Source organism: Pseudophryne corroboree, chromosome 6, assembly GCF_028390025.1.
Source record: "Pseudophryne corroboree isolate aPseCor3 chromosome 6, aPseCor3.hap2, whole genome shotgun sequence".
NCBI lineage: Eukaryota > Metazoa > Chordata > Amphibia > Anura > Myobatrachidae > Pseudophryne > Pseudophryne corroboree.
Window position 1 is genome coordinate 494,386,658 of NC_086449.1, and position 21,626 is coordinate 494,408,283.

The following is a 21,626-nucleotide window of genomic DNA, read 5'->3' on the forward strand; positions in this document are numbered from 1 at the left end:
GTTGCCCTCTTAGTGAAAATACTTAGTCAGCACTGATCTGGTGGAATAAAATACTATTGATTCTACATGCAATTTGTTAGAATGAGAAATGTTTCTTCCTTACTGAAAATGCAGCAACTATATTACTTTCTGAATCAATAAGACATGGGTATACTTTAGCATGCCATTCCATGAAGAGATCTAAATGGTAAAATAAAATAAAAAAAACAAAACAAACCAACAACATAATGTTTTAAGAAATAATTGCTCCTGCTGTGGACATCTTAATGTAAAGTTCCCATCCAGTTTAACAAGCTACTTTCATTAAGGGTTAATTGATGTATTTCTTCTAATGTAAACATTCTTTAACTATTATAGTATTTCCTCAATAGCGATATTCTTCATATTATTAAAAAATGATCTTCATATTATTAAAAAATGAGGGGGTCCTTTTCTCCCTTTATTAGCTACACCTGCTTAATGGTGTGTGGCACAATGTTTCCTGCCCATAATAATCATTCACTGGACTCAACAAGTTCCCAAGAGTGCTTATGCTGAAAGCTCTGCTGTGTCATGGCAATGCCGAATAAACAGGGAGGGTGTATTGGATCATTATTTTACTGAAAAGCCAACTTTTGGCTGCAAGTTGCCATGAAGGGGTACTTGATCATCATTGCTGTTCAGAAATACTATGATTGCCATACACCACTCAAGAGTAGGAAAATCTACAGTATGGCACAGGAACAGCCCTTGCACTATTAGTCCGCCACAATCTCCTTCCCGCAATTTCTATACTGGATGACAGAATGTGTCCGTTGTGTTTGCAACATGCCTACATTTACTTTTCATACTAAGCCTCAGCCTATGCATTAGCCACACCTGTTTTACAGTATATTGAAACGTCCAGCACTTTGCTTCTGTCCTACAGTATAATGTATTGCTAATACTCTGTACTGGACAAGTCAATCTCTAAATTAAATTGGTACCATGTTATTCCGTAGTTATCTGCTACTTGCTTATATTAACATTTCTTCTCTTCAGTTAGTCACATACTGTATATTGATTTTGTTTAAAAACCCTCAGTTCATTTCTTAATGCTGATATAGAAAAGGGTTGTGTTGTGCAGGGAAAAGACCTTTCTGCTACCGCTAGATCAGTCTTTCCCAAGTCAGGTTGGTACGAACCTTAACAACTCCTGGGGGTAATTCTGAGTTGATTGCAGCAGGAACTTTGTTAGCAGTTGGGCAAAACCATGTGCACTGCAGGGGGAAGGGGGCAGATATAACATGTGCAGAGAGAGTTAGATTTGGGTGGGTTATTTTGTTTCTGTGCAGGATAAATACTGGCTGCTCCATTTTTACACTGCAATTTAGATTGCAGATTGAACACACCACACCCAAATCTAACTCTCTCTGCACATGTTATATCTGCCTCCCCTGCAGTGCACATGGTTTTGCCCAACTGCTAACAAAGTTCCTGCTGCGATCAACTCAGAATTACCCCCCATGTCCTTTGGATTTCTGTCTATGGAAATAAGTAGTTTAATTACTGACCCAGAAATATAGACATGTCACCTGTGAATAATTAAATAATCCTGAAACATGAGCTGTTGGGGTGCATTAGGACTGGATTTGGGAGGCCTAACTCCAGGATTGGTTGGTAAGTGTATCTCCTCTAAGCACTATCAATTCCCTCTCAAATGATGAACGAAGCCTAGACCTGTCAATGAAAACATGAATTGATCCTAATCCCTTTATGTAAAACTACAATTTGTCTATGCAACTTCAAACTGTCTATATCTGTGTTTTATAACCAAAATGCATTAGTACTTTCTCAGGAATTTGGAAGTGATACCTTATTGTACTTTCATATTGTTCTTGCATACAGGTAAATGGTTTAACTATGGAATTATCTTTCTTGTGTTGATCCTTGATCTTAACATGTGGAAGAATCAAATCTTTTACAAGCCATCTGCTTATGGCCAGTATTTAGGCCCAGGGAAGAAGATATATACAGTGGAAGATACTGAGAGTTTACAGAATCTAAATCAGACCACTTTATCCTGGGAGTGGAGGTCCAACAACACAGACCCATATACTAATAGAAGCTACGTTGATGGAGACATGTTCTTACACAGCAGGTTTATTGGAGCAAGCCTGAATGTGAAATGTTTGGCGTTCATTCCAAGTCTTATGGCCTTTGTGTTATTTGGTTTCTTTATATCATTCTTTGGGCGATTTCAGAAAAGTGAACAAGGTATGGAGAATAAAGATAAATCGTATAAACGCATCAACAGAAAATCTCCTTCTGAGCACAGCAAGGAGATGGGAATGACCATAGAGAACCTTCAAGCTGTTGTAGAGGAACCCTTGTGTCTACATGATCCAACACTTACATCGACAAGGACAAAGGAAAGTGAAATTGTGTGTTACTCTCCTACTGCCTCAGAACATCTTGCACAACCTATTTCAGATATTGTTGCATATGAGGATCCAGTGAATTAACCATACTACAAGCAACCATGGCAATAATGTATAATTCTAAGTTGTTAGATTTAACTTTTATAATGTTCATGTGAATAATGGGACTGATACAAAGTTGAATGCAGGTCCGTTAGCAAAACGTAATTTGCGCCTTTTTCAGTGCGTATGGACTACTGGCTATGATAAGTCTTACACAGTCCAGTAACATTCCCATTACTGCCTTAAGGGCCATTATGGGTTGTAATGGGGTGTTTGGGCATAGGCAAAGTTAATATTGACAGAATTGTTGCATATGTCTAAATGTTCAAGTTTGCAGACATATCTTTTGTGCTAAAGTTATGGCTGGGGCAACTGTAACTGAGGCTGTATACATACTGTGGCACAGCAAAAATATCATTAATTGCGGGTTATTGCATCGCCAGGGGCTATTCAATTAATCCCGATAAACCGGTGTGTGCCGCGGGTTATCAGGGATTTATTTTACCTGCCTTAGGCAGGCGAAGCAAAATCCCAGAAAACAGCCCTGTTTTTGTCAGAAAATGTACTTTTTTTTTCGGGTGACCTTATTAGATAGCCCCTCAAAAAATCGAAGAAACATCTGAGTTTTTTGCTCCCAATGTTACTTCGCGGGTAATTGAATACCGGCCTTAGTCACACACAGATATACAAGTGTCACATGTCAAATAAATCCGCATAGTCTCCTGGGGTGTGGTATTGAAAGTCGACAGTAACTAGGTCGACAATGTCTAGGTCGACCACTATTGGTCGACGGCAACTAGGTCGACAGGGTGTCTAGGTCGACAGGGTCTTTAGGTCGACATGTTCTAGGTCGACAGGTCAAAAGGTCGACATGAGTTTTTAATGTTATTTTGGTGTCGTTTTCTTCGTAGAGTGACCGGGAACCTCAATTAGTGCACCGCGTCCCCTCGCATGGCTCGCTTCGCTCGCCATGCTTCGGGCATGGTGCCTTCGCTCCGCTACCGCTTTGCTCGGCACAGATTACCGTTCCAATCGTAGTCCACGTGGATTGTTAAGTATGAAAAGGTTCAAAAAAAAAAAACAAATTGTGAAAAACTCATGTTGACCTTTTGACCTGTCGACCTAGAACATGTCGACCTAAAGACCCTGTCGACCTAGACACCCTGTCGTCCTAGTTACTGTCGACCAATAGTGGTCGACCTAGACATTGTCGACCTAGTTACTGTCGACTTTCAATCCGGATCCCAGTCTCCTGGTGCGTCCTAGTAACATTGCATTGCATCTAAGATGCATTTTCAGGTAAGAAGGCGCTCATTGCTAGCTGAGTTGCATGGAAACTGGCACGCTGAGAGGGGTTATTTGGCACAACTGCAGCAGTTATGTATGCGGACACATCTGTTGATGCGTAAAACTTTATACACAGGTGGATATCTGCATCGTTCTTTTCACGGAATTGCGGCTGACTTGCATTCAATACTGCATCGACCCCAATAATTACAAAATGTGCCCATAGGTTATTATTTAACCGGTGCTCAAAAAATGTAAAACCTGCACATTTTTGTATGTTGCTATACGTATGTGCCTATATTTAACATTCCTTAGGAAGTAGGTATGCTCCCAACTTGTGAGACATTAGGGCTTATTTTAATAAAATGATGCAAAATGCGAAGACATGCTGTAGCCCATGTCATGGAAGCTGGCAGAAATATTAAGCCGTCAAAAAAAATTATACTATCATCTGATCAGGTTGATATGAGTTACAGCATATAATCTGCTTGTAGTTACCTATTAAATAAGACCTACAATGTTTATAGATGTGCACATTTGTAAAGAAAATGTACTCTTGAATTTTACTAGATGTGTGCCTTGATTGTAAAATAATTTTTTTATAAGCAACATTTTGAGATATATTTTTTATATTTTATGTTGTGCATTTTCTCAATTGTTTTGCTTAATATTATAACACTTAGCAACTCATGATATAATGGATAACTGTTAGCTTAAATTAGAAGCAAGGAAAAAAGTATAAAAATCATTCAAGAAAAGTAATGGTATACACTATAAAACGTGCATTGTTTATGCATGGCTGTAGGGAATGGAATTTTAGTTCTCAAGTGTTATTATGTAAGTAACAGTGTAGCTAAGTCAGACATGTATAGCACTGTGGTAAGAGTGTACCTCTATGTTTATGTGGATAATAGATACAGTATAACGATTAAGGTAATCATTGTGTTTAATGTTACAAGTCAGAATGTAATGTTATTAAATTTCTCTTAAATGTTCATTGTGTTGTAGAGCCTGACTGCATTCATAGGTGGTAATGTAGGCTTTGTTAAAGGCGATTAAGACCATGGGCCGGATGTAATAGCACCCAAGTTTGGCGGGCGTGTGGGATACTGGGCGAACTCAGACAGTTTTTTAAAGGGCCAATCATGTACAAGGCATGGTTTAGCCTTGTGCATGATTGCCCCTTTAAAAAAAGTCTGAGTTCATCCAGCATCCTGCACAATGGCCGACCTCGGGCACTATAACATGCGGACTCATATTTTCCATATACAATAGCACAAATGGAAGGCTTAATATGTAAGTTGCCTTATCATCCATTAGGTACAATCTTAAACAACCATGAACGTGCCATAATACAGTTGTGCTTTATATAGAGCCTGGCATCTTTATTATTGTACCATTAAGAAAATAACAAAACATAAATGTAAAATAATGTTGGATAGTAATTATGTACTTTTTAGCATATTGTTTGGGGGAATACCTGCATATGGATGTTAAATGAGCCTTCGGTGTGGTAAATGCATGATAAATAGTAAGATTCCATTATCTGTTTCTTTTATATTAAAGCTATAAGAACACCCAAATGTCATTTGTGTTGTAAGTGTGTATCCCTGTATACTAAATCTCACTATAGAGGTTATTTAATAGGGTGCAAGTTGTCAGAAGCAACACAATCTCTGCTGCAGATTTAAAGCAGCAATGACCCCTATGACTTGTTTAAGTAATGCTGTCACATTTGCCTTGGATATCAGTATATCAGTATTCATGCCTTGTTGGTTAGTGAGTGTGGGAGCTTCTATATCTATATATGAATATAGAGTCAAAGAAAGCAATAGAATATAAATTCCCATATTGCAGCTGTGACTGTCTTCAGTACATGAATCTTCCCATGATGCAGCTGTGACGGTCTTCAGTACATGATACTCCTGGACACCATTCTTTACACTGTGCTATACAGATGGCTCACTGTGCTGCACCACTAACAACTGGGTGGCAGTTTTCACTAAAAGCGTGGCTGCAGTTACCGGTCTCCATCACCTATCCTGCGGTATCCGGATCGCTCACTGCGCAAGCTTGGCGGCAGTTCCCATTGTTGAGCACCAGAGTGATCACAGTGCACCTCGGGACCCCAATTGTGGTTTCTCTAATCGCCTGCCAGCTGCACAGCCAGAGAGAAGCATATGGCATATGTCACCGCCACGGAATAATAAATAAAGGACCTGCTTAGTCACGTATTGTCTCTTTGACTGGTACAAGATATAAAGCTGGTCTATACCTGTGACTAATTAAATTTGCCTAAGGAAACACCTTTGATATACTGACCTGTCTTTGGATAATTTGTTTATGGTCTATTGTTGGCTGCAGTATTAGTAACTTTACTGCCTCTGATACTATAATGGATACAATGTCATTATAATCAGGACATTATAATGTTTGAATTAAGCAAAGTGGATACATAGAGCCCATTTAAAAACTAGTCTAGCATATTTTGTTTAATATCGCAGTGATATGAATATACCATTTGTATTTAAAATGACTTACCTGTCCGGTGAGGTCCAGCGGTGTCCCCCTCCTTGCAGCATCCTCCACCCTGTTGCTGGCAGCTCACTGTTGTCAGCGACGGGCTGCTGTGTCATACGTATGCGCGACGGCTAGTCTGCACTTGTGCATAACTCTTACCGCTAAGCTGAATGCTGTTTGTTAAAGAACGAATGCTACAGGAGTCATGTCTCGATGTTAAATGTGGCCCAAATGTTTCAAGCAGTGATGTAATCCGTTCAGTTCATTGCTGTATTTAATATACTGTACACTTTTAGTAGTGACATTTATATTGATCTTTTGAAAATGGTATAATTTTTATATGGAACCTATTAAGGTTTCTTTTGCTGATATATGGTTTTAATGTTATTGTGTAATAAATTGTGATTTGATTTTATTCCAGCTGTTTACAATCCAGTTGCATTTTATTCACCAGTGCATTCTCAATCTTTTTTTCCCCATGGTCTATTAAAGAAGACCTCTAGCCTAAGCTTCAGATATAGTGTTAGAGTTCAATTTATCAAGATAAAATGTGTTACATACCAGTGGGGCTATTTGTTTCCAAATGATACCCCTTTACAGTCTATCTCTACTTGTTGTCACTCACATGGTTGAAATAGACAGTATTGATGCCCTGATTGAAGGGGCAGAGAAGGGACAATTAACAACATGCTGTCTGTTTAAAGCGGAGGACATTGGACTGTTGAATGCTTAGGGGACCCCTACATATCCAGGGGTATATGCAATTCCGGGCGAATTGCGGCAATTTTTCACCCGTTTTTAAATTCGACCGTCGAATTCCGGCCGGCAAGTGCCGGAATTCGACATATTCAATAAAAAACGGATTCGACAGTCCCACTGTCGAAAAACGGACCAATTGACGAATTTTGAATCGACTTTTCAGATGGTACAAAAAAATGGTAAAAAACCCGAAAAAAAATTGCGTGGGGTCCCCCCTCCTAAGCATAACCAGCCTCGGGCTCTTTGAGCCGGTCCTGGTTGCAAAAATACGAGGAAAAAAATGACAGGGGATCCCCCGTATTTTAACAACCAGCACCGGGCTCTGCGCCTGGTCCTGGTGCAAAAAATACGGGGGACAAAAAGAGTAGGGGTCCCCCGTATTTTTTGTACCAGCACCGGGCTCCACTAGCTGGACAGATAATGCCACAGCCAGGGGACACTTTTATACCGCTCCCTGCGGCCGTGGCATTAAATACCCAACTAGTCACCCCTGGCTGGGGTACCCTGGAAGAGTGGGGACCCCTTCAATCAAGGGATCCCCCCCCAGCCACCCAAGGGCCAGGGGTGAAGCCCGAGGCTGTCCCCCCCCCCATCCAAGGGCTGCGGATGGGGGGCTGATAGCCTTGTTGAAAATGAAAGAATATTGTTTTTGCAGAAGAACTACAAGTCCCAGCAAGCCTGCCCCGCAAGCTGGTACTTGGAGAACCACAAGTACCAGCATGCGGGGGGGGGGATGGGCCCGCTGATACCTGTAGTTCTTCTGCAAAAAAATACCCAAATAAAAACAGGACACGCACACCGTGAAAATACAACTTTATTTCACACATGCCGTCACATACATACTTACCTATGTTGACACGCCAACTGCCACGTCTCCAATGTCGAAGAATCCGGGGTACCTGAAAATAAAATTATACTCACCTAAATCCAGTGTCCTGTGATATTTGTAATCCACGTACTTGGCAAAAAAAAAAACAACGCACACCCGATCCACACGGACTGAATGGGGTCCCATGTTTACACATGGGACCCCTTTCCCCGAATGCAGAGACCCCCCGTGACTCCTGTCACAGAAGGTCCCTTCAGCCAATCAGGGAGCGCCACGTCGTGGCACACTCCTGATTGGCTGTATGCGCGTCTGAGTTGTCAGACGTGCATCGCACAGACCCCTCCATTATCTTCAATGGTGGGAACTTTGCGGTCAGTGGTGAGGTCACCCGCGGTGAGCAGCTGACCGCGGGTAACCCCACCGCTGACCGCAAAGTTCCCACCATTGAAACTAATGGAGGTGCTGTGCGATGCGCTGTCTGCCAGCTCAGACGCGCATAGGGAATCAGGAGAGTGCCACGACGTGGCGCTCCCTGATAGCCTGAAGGGACCCTCTGTGACAGGAGTCATGGGGGCTCTCAGCATTCGGGGAAAGGGGTCCCATGTGTAAACATGGGACCCCTTTCAGTCCGTGTGGATCGGGTATGCGTTTTTTTTTTTTTTTGCCAAGTATGTGGATTACAAATATCACAGGACACTGGATTTAGGTGAGTATAATTTTATTTTCAGGTACCCCGGATTCTTCGACATTGGAGACGTGGCAGTTGGCGTGTCAACATAGGTAAGTATGTATGTGACGGCATGTGTGAAATAAAGTTGTATTTTCACGGTGTGCGTGTCCTGTTTTTATTTGGGTATTTTTTTTGCAGAAGAACTACAGGTACCAGCGGGCCCGTTTCCCCCCGCATGCTGGTACTTGTGGTTCTCCAAGTACCAGCTTGCGGGGGAGGCTTGCTGGGACTTGTAGTTCTTCTGCAAAAAACAATATTCTTTCATTTTCAACAAGGCTATCAGCCCCCCATCCGCAGCCCTTGGATGGGGGGGACAGCCTCGGGGCTTCACCCCTTGCCCCTGGGTGGCTGGGGGGGGCCCCTTGATTGAAGGGGTCCCCACTCCTCCAGGGTACCCCGGCCAGGGGTGACTAGTTGGATATTTAATGCCACGGCCGCAGGGCGCTGTATAAAAGTGACCCCCGGCTGTGGCATTATCTGTCCAGCTAGTGGAGCCCGGTGCTGGTACAAAAAATACGGGGGACCCCTACTCTTTTTGTCCCCCGTATCTTTTGCACCAGGACCAGGCGCAGAGCCCGGTGCTGGTTGTTAAAATACGGGGGATCCCCTGTCATTTACCCCCCCCCCCCCCCCCCCCCCGTATTTTTGCAACCAGGACCGGCTCAAAGAGCCCGAGGCTGGTTATGCTTAGGAGGGGGGACCCCACGCATTTTTTTTTCTGGTTTTTAACTTATTCCATTTAAAAATATATATATATTTTAAAAAATATATATATAATACTTGTGCCTCCTAAATAGACAAACCAAGTACCTAATCCCTTCTAATATAAATAGATATGCTATTAGCAATAAAAATAACACACAAAAAAACATGTTTTTTTAAAAATGTATTACATTCCGCCAGCAAAGTGAGGCGGATTGAAAATGACGAATTTACTGACGAAAAGCACTGTTGTCGAATTTATTTTCTTCAATTGAATATACTTTTGTCGAAAAGCCGCATTTGTACCATTGCAGAAATGTCGAATTTGTCAAATGTCGAATTTCAAAAAGTCGAATTTGAAAAGTCCGTTTTTTGACGAAAAGTACTGTATTGCATTGTCAAATTTTTTTTGGGGTGCGAAAAAGTCCAGTTTTTCGACATTTTCGGGAATTCGACCGCAATTGCATATACCCCATAAAGAGAAAGGAGCACCCTGGATAAGTCCGATTATGCATTTCGTCTTAACATTGCAAACTCCATCCTGCACTTAATGAAAGTTTTCAATTGAGTAAGTTAAGAATAATAAATTAACTGATACAGTAGCGTAATGCTAGTCACCTTTGGCCTAGCTTTCATAACCTGAAGATAACATAACATACGCTATGAGGGAAATTCAATTGTGCCCATTAATATTTCACATGAAAAAAATGGGCTTTTACTGCAATTGGTCATTATCGGGCAATTTAATTGTAGCCCGTTTTTTTCACACAAAAACTGGAACATTGATAGCAAAAACGAATCAGTTATCTGAGATTTATTCTCTCCTGCATCCAGGCAGATGAAAAATCTCCGCAATACTGCCACCTTTCGGAGCTATTTGAGCAGCCCCCGGGGGATCAATTAGCTACAGTTTTTTACCACGACTAATTGGATTCCCCTTAAATGTTTCATTTATCAAACAATAGATACAGAAAGTATGTTTTACAAATATATAAATATCCATATAATATAGTTATCTCCCCTATATTCATTATATACTGTCTGTAGTGCCTACAGGTATATCACATTTCACATCTTACTTACCTTTGGCTCAAAACTAAAATGTTAAAGTTATAAAAAAGTAATATTAAAATAAAAGTAATAGAATTGTATCAATATTACTATTTTAACAGATGATTCCCTTTTCTGCTCTCTCCACCCTACAACTTGTATGTGACAAAATGTTCTACAACCTTATGGAAAATTAAGACAAATCTTTAATGGCTTGGTTGTATAGGTTTCTAGTAGTGATGTGCACCGGACATTTTTCGGGTTTTGTGTTTTGGTTTTGGATTCGGTTCCGCGGCCGTGTTTTGGATTCGGACGCGTTTTGGCAAAACCTCTCCGAAAATTTTTTGTCGGATTCGGGTGTGTTTTGGATTCGGGTGTTTTTTTACAAAAAACCCTAAAAAACAGCTTAAATCATAGAATTTGGGGGTCATTTTGATCCCATAGTTTTATTAACCTCAATAACCATAATTTCCACTCATTTCCAGTCTATTCTGAACACCTCACACCTCACAATATTATTTTTAGTCCTAAAATTTGCACCGAGGTCGCTGGATGGCTAAGCTAAGCGACACAAGTGGCCGACACAAACACCTGGCCCATCTAGAAGTGGCACTGCAGTGTCAGGCAAGATGGCACTTCAAAAAAATAGTCCCCAAACAGCACATGATGCAAAGAAAAAAAGAGGCGCACCAAGGTCGCTGTGTGACTAAGCTAAGCGACACAAGTGGCCGACACAAACACCTGGCCCATCTAGGAGTGGCACTGCAGTGTCAGGCAGGATGGCACTTCAAAAAAATTGTCCCCAAACAGCACATGATGCAAAGAAAAAAAGAGGCGCACCAAGGTCGCTGTGTGACTAAGCTAAGCGACACAAGTGGCCGACACAAACACCTGGCCCATCTAGGAATGGCACTGCAGTGTCAGGCAGGATGGCACTTCAAAAAAATTGTCCCCAAACAGCACATGATGCAAAGAAAAATTAAAGAAAAAAGAGGTGCAAGATGGAATTGTCCTTGGGCCCTCCCACCCACCCTTATGTTGTATAAACAGGACATGCACACTTTAACAAACCCATCTTTTAAGCGACAGGGTCTGCCACACGACTGTGACTAAAATGACTGGTTGGTTTGGGCCCCCACCAAAAAAAGAAGCAATCAATCTCTCCTTGCACAAACTGGCTCTACAGAGGCAAGATGTCCACCTCATCATCATCCTCCGATTCCTCACCCCTTTCACTGTGTACATCCCCCTCCTCATAGATTATTAATTAGTCCCCACTGGAATCCACCATCTCAGGTCCCTGTGTACTTTGTGGAGGCAATTGCTGCTGGTGAATGTCTCCACGGAGGAATTGATTATAATTCATTTTGATGAACATCATCTTCTCCACATTTTCTGGAAGTAACCTCGTACGCCGATTGCTGACAAGGTGAGCGGCTGCACTAAACACTCTTTCGGAGTACACACTGGAGGGAGGGCAACTTAGGTAGAATAAAGCCAGTTTGTGCAAGGGCCTCCAAATTGCCTCTTTTTCCTGCCAGTATACGTACGGACTGTCTGACGGATGTCAGCACTCGCTCCAGACTGCCCTGCATCACTGCCAGCGGGTGGGCTCGGAATTCTTAGCCTTTTCCTCGCACCCCCAGTTGCGGGAGAATGTGAAGGAGGAGATGTTGACGGGTCACGTTCCGCTTGACTTGACAATTTTCTCACCAGCAGGTCTTTGAACCTCTGCAGACTTGAGAGATACAACGTAGGTTTTAAATCTAGGATCGAGCACGGTGGCCAAAATGTAGTGCTCCGATTTCAACAGATTGACCACCCGTGAATCCTGGTTAAGCGAATTAAGGGCTCCATCCACAAGTCCCACATGCCTAGCGGAATCGCTCTGTTTTAGCTCCTCCTTCAATGTCTCCAGCTTCTTCTGCAAAAGCCTGATGAGGGGAATGACCTGACTCAGGCTGGCAGTGTCTGAACTGACTTCACGTGTGGCAAGTTCAAAGGGTTGCAGAACCTTGCACAACGTTGAAATCATTCTCCACTGCGCTTGAGTCAGGTGCATTCCCCCTCCTTTGCCTATATCGTGGGCAGATGTATAGGCTTGAATGGCCTTTTGCTACTCCTCCATCCTCTGAAGCATATAGAGGGTTGAATTCCACCTCGTTACCACCTCTTGCTTCAGATGATGGCAGGGCAGGTTCAGGAATGTTTGGTGGTGCTCCAGTCTTCTGTACGCGGTGACTGAATGCCGAAAGTGGCCCGCAATTCTTCGGGCCACCGACAGCATCTCTTGCATGCCCCTGTCATTTTTTAAATAATTCTGCACCACCAAATTCAATGTATGTGCAAAACATGGGACGTGCTGGAATTTGCCCAGATGTAATGCACGCACAATATTGCTGGCGTTGTCCGATGTCACAAATCCCCAGGAGAGTCCAATTGGGGTAAGCCATTCTGCGATGATGTTCCTCAGTTTCCGTAAGAGGTTGTTAGCTGTGTGCCTCTTCTGGAAAGCGGTGATACAAAGCGTAGCCTGCCTAGGAACGAGTTGGCGTTTGCAAGATGCTGCTACTGGTGCTGCCGCTGCTGTTCTTGCTGCGGGAGGCAATACATCTACCCAGTGGGCTGTCACAGTCATATAGTCCTGAGTCTGCCCTGCTCCACTTGTCCACATGTCCGTGGTTAAGTGGACATTGGGTGCAACTGCATTTTTTAGGACACTGGTGAGTCTTTTTCTGAGGTCTGTGTACATTTTCGGTATCGCCTGCCTAGAGAAATGGAACCTAGATGGTATTTGGTACGGGGACACAGTACCTCAATCAAGTCTCTAGTTGGCTCTGAATTAACGGTGGATACCGGAACCACGTTTCTCACCGCCCAGGCTGCCAAGGCCTGAGTTATCTGCTTTGCAGCAGGATGACTGCTGTGATATTTCATCTTCCTCGCAAAGGACTGTTGGACAGTCAATTGTTTACTGGAAGTAGTACAAGTGGTCTTCCGACTTCCCCTCTGGGATGACGATCGACTCCCAGCAGCTACAACAGCAGCGCCAGCAGCAGTAGGCGTTACACTCAAGGCTGCATCGGAGGAATCCCAGGCAGGAGAGGACTCGTCAGACTTGCCAGTGACATGGCCTGCAGGACTATTGGCTTTCCTGGGTAAGGAGGAAATTGACACTGAGGGAGTTGGTGGTGTGGTTTGTAGGATCTTGGTTACAAGAGGAAGGGATTTAGTGGTCAGTGGACTGCTTCCGCTGTCACCCAAAGTTTTTGAACTTGTCACTGACTTATGATTAATGCGCTGCAGGTGACGTATAAGGGAGGATGTTCCGAGGTGGTTAACGTCCTTACCCCTACTTATTACAGCTTGACAAAGGCAACACACGGCTTGACACCTGTTGTCCGCATTTGTGTTGAAATAATTCCACACCAAAGAGCTGATTTTTTTTGTATTTTGACCAGGCATGGTAATGGCCATATTCGTCCCACGGACAACAGGTGTCTCCCCGGGTGCCTGACTTAAACAAACCACCTCACCATCAGAATCCTCCTTGTCAATTTCCTCCCCAGCGCCAGCAACACCCTTATCCTCATCCTGGTGTACTTCAACAGTGACATCTTCAATTTGACTATCAGGAACTGGACTGCGGGTGCTCCTTCCAGCACTTGCAGGGGGCGTGCAAATGGTGGAAGGCGCAAGCTCTCCCCGTCCAGTGTTGGGAAGGTCAGGCATCGCAACCGACACAATTGGACTCTCCTTGGGGATTTGTGATTTAGAAGAACGCACAGTTCTTTGCTGTGCTTTTGCCAGCTTAAGTCTTTTCATTTTTCTAGCGAGAGGATGAGTGCTTCCATCCTCATGTGAAGCTGAACCACTAGCCATGAACATAGGCCAGGACCTCAGCCGTTCCTTGCCACTCCGTGTCGTAAATGGCATATTGGCAAGTTTACGCTTCTCCTCAGACGCTTTTAATTTTGATTTTTTTGGTCATTTTACTGAACTTTTGTTTTTTGGATTTTACATGCTCTCTACTATGACATTGGGCATCGGCCTTGGCAGACGACGTTGATGGCATTTCATCGACTCGGCCATGACTAGTGGCAGCAGCTTTAGCACGAGGTGGAAGTGGATCTTGATCTTTCCCTATTTTAACCTCCACATTTTTGTTCTCCATTTTTTAATGTGTGGAATTATATGCCAGTAACTATCAATAGCAATGGCCTACTACTATATATACTGCGCACAACTGAAATGCACCACAGGTATGGATGGATAGTATACTTGACGACACAGAGGTAGGTAGAGCAGTGGCCTTCCGTACCGTACTGCTATATATACTGGTGGTCACTGTCAGCAATCTGCAAAACTAAAATGCACCACAGGTATAGAATGTAGATGGTTAGTATACTTAATGACGACACAGAGGTAGGTACAGCAGTGGCCTTCCATACCGTACTGCTATATATAGTATACTGGTGGTCACTGTGTCAGCAAACTGCAAAACTAAAATGCACCACAGGTATAGAATGCAGATGGATAGTATACTTAATGACGACACAGAGGTCGGTACAGCAGTGGCCTTCCGTACTGCTATATATAGTATACAGGTGGTCACTGTGTCAGCAAACTGCAAAACTAAAATGCACCACAGGTATAGAATGTAGATGGATAGTATACTTAATGACGACACAGAGGTCGGTACAGCAGTGGCCTTCCGTACTGCTATATATAGTATACTGGTGGTCACTGTGTCAGCAAACTGCAAAACTAAAATGCACCACAGGTATAGAATGTAGATGGATAGTATACTTAATGATGACACAGAGGTAGGTACAGCAGTGGCCTTCCGTACTGCTATATATAGTATACTGGTGGTCACTGTGTCAGCAAACTGCAAAACTAAAATGCACCACAGGTATAGAATGTAGATGGATAGTATACTTAATGACGACACAGAGGTAGGTACAGCAGTGGCCTTCCGTACTGTACTGCTATATATAGTATACTGGTGGTCACTGTGTCAGCAAACTGCAAAACTAAAATGAACCACAGGTATAGAATGTAGATGGATAGTATACTTAATGACGACACAGAGGTAGGTACAGCAGTGGCCTTCCGTACCGTACTGCTATATATAGTATACTGGTGGTCACTGTGTCAGCAAACTGCAAAACTAAAATGCACCACAGGTATAGAATGTAGATGGATAGTATACTTAATGACGACACAGAGGTAGGTACAGCAGTGGCCTTCCGTACTGCTATATAAAGTATACTGGTGGTCACTGTGTCAGCAAACTGCAAAACTAAAATGCACCACAGGTATAGAATGTAGATAGATAGTATACTTAATGACGACACAGAGGTAGGTACAGCAGTGGCCTACTGTACCGTAATGCTATATATTATATACTGGTGGTCACTGGTCAGCAAAACTCTGCACTGTACTCCTCCTATATAATATTATACTGGTGGTCCCCAGTCCCCACAATAAAGCAGCACACTGAGCACAGATATGGAGTGTTTTTCAGGCAGACAACGTATACTGGTGGTCACTGTCAGCAAAACTCTGCACTGTACTCCTGCTATATAATACAGCTGCTCCCCAGTCCCCACAATTAAGCAGTGTGAGCACAGATATATGCAGCACACTGAGCACAGATATGGAGCGTTTTTTTCAGGCAGAGAACGGATAACTGGTGGTCACTGATCAGCAAAACTCTGCACTGTACTCCTCCTATATTATACAGCTGCTCCCCAGCCCTCCCCACAATTAAGCAATAGTGCACAATCAAGTTCAACAATAACGGAGAGGACGCCAGCCACGTCCTCTCCCTAACATTTACAATGCACGAGTGAAAATGGCGGCGACGCGCGGCTGCTTATATAGAATCCGAATCTCGCGAGAATCCGACAGCGGGATGATGACGTTCGGGCGCGCTCGGGTTTACCGAGCCATACGGGAGAATCCGAGTATGCCTCGGACCCGTGTAAAATGGGTGAAGTTCGGGGGAAACCGAACCCGCTCATCACTAGTTTCTAGCCCAAATGATGGCATATTTGAATTAAATGTAATGTTGTAATCTGTTGTCTTTTTAAATTCAAACACAATTTTACTGCTCTCAACGTAACCAAAAATAGCAAAGTCAAATTTTCAGAACTGAACCATAAAGATAAAATACAAAGTTCAGAGTTTCTAGCATTGAACTGCGGCTCTGTCAAAAGGTTATTTATTAACTGCCCTTTCTGCTATAGACACTTGCAGACACTGTGCATGTGTAAAACCATAACCAGTTAAATAGAAAACGAATGCAACTTACCAGGTGATGATATTGGGCCCTATTCAGCACGGATTGCAAAATAGAGAAAATGCAATATGGTCGATTATCAAACGACTGCTCATGTGCATCACTCAAATTGCATGTGACACCCGTGATTTGCGATTATTTCTGCGAACGCAGTGTGCTTCAATGCAATCACATTTTGATTGACAGGAAGCCAGCGTTTAGGGGAGAAAACATTGCGTTTGTGGATGTGTTTGACATTAGTGATGACCACTTTCAGCTTTTTGCTTATGCGGAATTGTGGATGACCTTGCCTGGTGGAGATGGAAAAACTCCTTGATTTTCCGGTATTTGTGTATTGTTATGTGATCACATCGCGCTTTGTGATACGGTCGCAATTTCGGCAATGGGTGTTTTACCTTTATTTCTGGACAGCAACTATTTGATCATAGCAAGTTTTGTGATCCGTGCTGAATAGGATCCTATGTTAGGAATTATTGTGGAATAGTATCACCCCCTATAATCAGTGAGTGTCTTTTATCCAAAAAATGTTTTGTCACTGGTTACATTTGTTGCACCAGTGGAATAGGCTTGGCGAACTGAGGAGTGATGATTATCCATTCTGTTGCGAATGTGCCTAGTTGTAAGGTCAGCATATACCAATGCACATGAGCATATAGATGACAGCCACTTGTGTACGTTAGTCTGTACTTAATTTTGATTGCCTTACTAGTATGTGGGTGTTCAAAAGAGGTTCTACTATTCATGCTTTTGACACATGATGCAATTTATGCACCTAAAGCAACCTGTTCTGGTCTCTTTAGCTTTGATGGGACTTTTTCCACAGTGTTGGTCTCATAAGGAGCTGCTTTATATTAGGCCCCTTGCTCAAAGATACAAGTGGATTCTTCATTTGGTATGACAAAGTTTATCAGATTTAACAATGTGCCAATTTTTATTAATGGCCTTATTGACACTGGTGGCGTGCATGTCATACATGCTGGAAAAGATAATCCGGTCATGTAGTTTGGAATCTAAATTTAGTGTGTTATTCAGATGTTAAAAATTATTCCTGGCTTTAACAAGTCTTGTTCGTATGGTCTTATGGGAATGGCCTTACTCTAAGAAATATTCTGTCTTTTCTTTTAGGTGTATCTCACAGTTTAGCTGTGAAATTATTCCATGACATGCAAAAATTAAGAAATAGGGAGACTGGACTTCAGATGTTCCATATGGAAACTTGTTGCAAGAGAACATTTATTTCAGTCCATTATCTTTCTGTACAATGTTGTTTTCAACATTGTGTGTGTATATGTGTGTGTATATGTGTGTGTATATGTGTGTGTGTGTGTGTGTGTGTGTGTGTGTGTGTGTGTGTGTGTGTATATATATATATATATATATATATATAGTACATGTACCGATATTACCGCTGTCATATAGTTGTATGGCGACAGTATTCTGGCAGCTCTTATTAAAAATACTATTGTGGGTTATTGTTCGTTTTTGTTTTTTTTAGATATTGGTGTGTTCTCCTGCCGGCATGTGTAGTGAGCCCAGCGGTGCCTCACTGGGTGTATCCACGCGTTTGCACCTTCCGTCTGTGAATCAGGGCTTGTGGTTTTTCGAGATCTTGCACTGGGTACAGCCAGAACATTGCGCATTATTAGAACTAGGATGATGCGCTCCTGAACTTGCAGAGATCACCAAAGGGTGGAGGTTTTTCTCCCCCACAAGTTAATACATCTTGGCATTATTGCTTCCTGCTTCCCTTTGCTTTATTGGCACAATATGTGCCTTAATAAATACATCTCCAACATACTGCTAAAATTCTCTAAATAACAGTAACTTTCCCCGTCACAGCTTCCAATAAAATAAACTCTCCAAACAATTTATTTGGAATAATGTATCTGCACAAAAGTAGGGGAGCATGGGTACATTAATCCTTCTAATACACCCATTTAGAACAAGGCTGTTTGTATGAGATGATCCACAGAGACATCAACCTGATGCATTCTGCATGGCCAACACTAATACATTGATTGTAAACTGTGATTAGCTGATATTCCAGATACTATTAGATTACATTTATACAGGATTATCTCCAGCCTCTTTATGCAATTCACTAAGTTTATATGCTGTGTGCACAGATGCACAATTCAATTCTGCCGTTAATAGTCATGGCAAAGTAGGCTAGCACATGTTACCACCATCCTTTTAAAGTTCAAATTCGGCAGAAGGGGATTTGCCTGTAATGCTAGTAGTTCTGCCACTACACCAGTTCTTTCACATCCCACAATATTCAGTGAATTAGCCAACATCATGCGTGCTGAATGCCTGGATCTTTCAGATATGACCATATACAGTACGTCTGTCTATGTATTGCTAATTGTGACAGAGATCAGGTGTATGGTCAAGGTATAATTCTTCAGTAAGCATCAACAATGCTAAACCAAATTAGCACAAGAGTAATTATACTACAGTAGCAATAAGCACCTATTAATGCATCAGACTGTCCTCTCTCACTCTCTCTCACTCTCTCTCTCTCTCTCTCTCTCTCTTTGGGGAAGATGCACTATGCCTTGAAAAGTGATAAATTCACTGTGATAAAGTTCCAGACAGTCAGCTACTAACTGCCATGTTACAGGATGCCTTTAAAAATGACAGTTAGGAGCTGGTTGGCTGGTGCTTTATCACTGTGAAATGTATCACTTCTCAAGGATTAGTACATACTGTATGGCTTTTTCTCTCTCTCATCCTCTTTTAATGAACTGTTATTTGTTGTTCTTCTGATTTCTTCTGCATGTTCAGTTGTTTCTATTTTCTACTGTATGTAACAATTTACTTTGTAATCAAATCTTGAATAAAAATGTAATATAATAACATTTCATGACTGTTTTTCTGTACATTAAGGTTGTTAAAAGAATTTGCTTGCATAAAATGATCTTTCTACCTAATTTCCCCCCCCCCCCCCTTGTTCATTCTGAACTTGTATCACTCATACCGCTGAACCCACACATTCTTGTAGGAACAGTATATTAGATACTAAGAAAAACTATCTGGGAGAGAAAAAGCTGCAGCTATTATTTTATACTGCTTTATGATCTATTTATGGAACACAATGTTCTTAATAAACTGCAGGTGCTTAGCTGCGGTGACAGGCTTCATTATGCAAAATCTGACATTTTAGAACCAGAAAAAAAAACAAGCACATTGTATAATTAAGCAGCAATCTGTACTTTATGTAGATTCTATACACTCCATATTGACGGTGCAGGTAAGTAAATAAGCTTACAGTGCACTTAGAATATTAACTAGAAAATAATCCTTTAGCTGATGAAAACCGTAACCTTGATAGGAAAAGGAAACTTTCACTCAGTCGTCGGGCATAATTAGTAATTATATGAGTGCCCCTCTGCTCACATGCTACAAAACTATAATGCAGGTGTGTGTGTGTGTGTGTACAGACAAGAAAACTAATCATCACGTGAGGTTTTTCCCTGATGTCCTTTTTTATATCCGACCTTAACAAAATGGGAGACTGAGGGAAAATAAAAACAAGATTTGTTACCGGTATTGTAGACGCTTATGATTCTAGCATACTGTCAACAAATCTTATTGAATTCTAAACTATATTATTATCAGGGATGCTCGAACAGAAATCCGCTGTATATAGGGCTTTCTGCCCTTATTGCAGGTGCCGCGAATGTGTTACCCCATAGTTTGCGGGCACTTATCCCAGAATCTATAAATTAATGCACTGTGCTTAGTAGATGGGTGTCTTGGTTCATTATCTAGGTGCTAAATCAGAATCCAAAGACAGTCTTTCCAGTGAATGAATTACATAATAAAGCTTTACTGACAGCATTCAACACAAATGGACAGAAAATAACACACAGACTAATCCCCATTCAGTGCTCCTTACTATCCTTGGGCAACTAGTCTGCAAACAAGGTATCTAAAAGCCTTTCCAGTCCTGTCTCTCACAGGCAGGGCTGCCATCAGGGGGGTGCTGGGGGCACATCTGTCCCGGGCCCAGCCTCTCTGACAGAGAGAGGAGGGCCCAGGATGCTCATGCAGCCACCTGCCTGCCGCCGTTCCATGGTCATCCCCGCTGTACTGCCGCTGTCCACCGACCCTCCAGCAGCTCTGTATTGAAAACTTCCCTCCCAAAATGGCCGCCGCCACAGAGGAGACAGTTATTCAAGATACTAGAGGAGCCCTCTAGTATCTTGAATAACTGTCTCCTCTGAGGCGGCGGCCATTTTGGGAGGGACATTTTCAATGCAGCTGCAGGAGGACGGAGGAGAGCAGCAGACCAGTGGGGATGGAGGCGGGCAGGCAGCTGCATCAGCATCCCGGGCCCTCCCGACAGCGGCACATGTATGTATGCATGCATGTGTGTGTATATAACACACACACATGTGTTAACTGGTGCAATTCTAAAGCTGACTTCTCCACAGTGGGGGGCCCTGCCTATTTTGTCAGTCCCGGGCCACGCAATTTCTGATGGCAGCCCTGCTCACAGGTATATCACAGGCTGCAGCCTGGCTTGGCTTAACCACCACAGCTGCTCACATATATAGTATTACAGCCTGGCCTGCCTCCTTGCAGGTAACACAGGCTCCTGCCTGGCTTGGATGGCTGCCACAACTTCCCAAGTGCTGTTAATTCACAGAGTTTGTTAGCTCACCCTGCCACATGTAGGTCTGGACTGGCCTCCTGGCCCTCACTACCTACAAGCACTCTGAGCTCTGACTGTAGTCTCATTTTACTGTCTGCTCCAGTGCCACCTGGGCTATGTGCAAAGGGCACCTCTAAGTGTAGTCACATCTCCTTTTGTTCCTTGTATGGGAGAATTCCTCCAGCTGCACACTGCATCAGCTGCTCATCAGTGCCATCTTTGGTGATACTGCCACACCGTGTAAGCTGTGGGTTTACCATGTTAGGAAATAGGGATTGCAGTTGAATAGCTCCAATTGGAAAAAGTCAGAGGCTACAAGAAATGTTCTTAGTGTTGTAATT

The 21,626-nt window shown here is 42.7% G+C and overlaps 1 protein-coding gene across 3 annotated transcripts in view; it reads left to right on the plus strand.

Annotated features, from left to right (window-relative positions):
• The window catches only part of TMEM117 (transmembrane protein 117), a 724,897-nt gene that overhangs the window by 655,335 nt on the left and 47,936 nt on the right, over window positions 1-21,626 (plus strand). For 2 of the 3 annotated variants that reach the window (XM_063927348.1, XM_063927347.1), the window contains exon 8: window positions 1,867-3,192. The exons of the other annotated variant lie outside the window; for it this stretch is intronic. In XM_063927348.1, coding sequence (XP_063783418.1) covers window positions 1,867-2,483 — 617 coding nt within the window. In that variant the 3' untranslated portion in view covers window positions 2,484-3,192. Of the gene's footprint in view, window positions 1-1,866; window positions 3,193-21,626 lie in introns of those variants that run through there. 3 annotated transcript variants of the gene reach the window in all.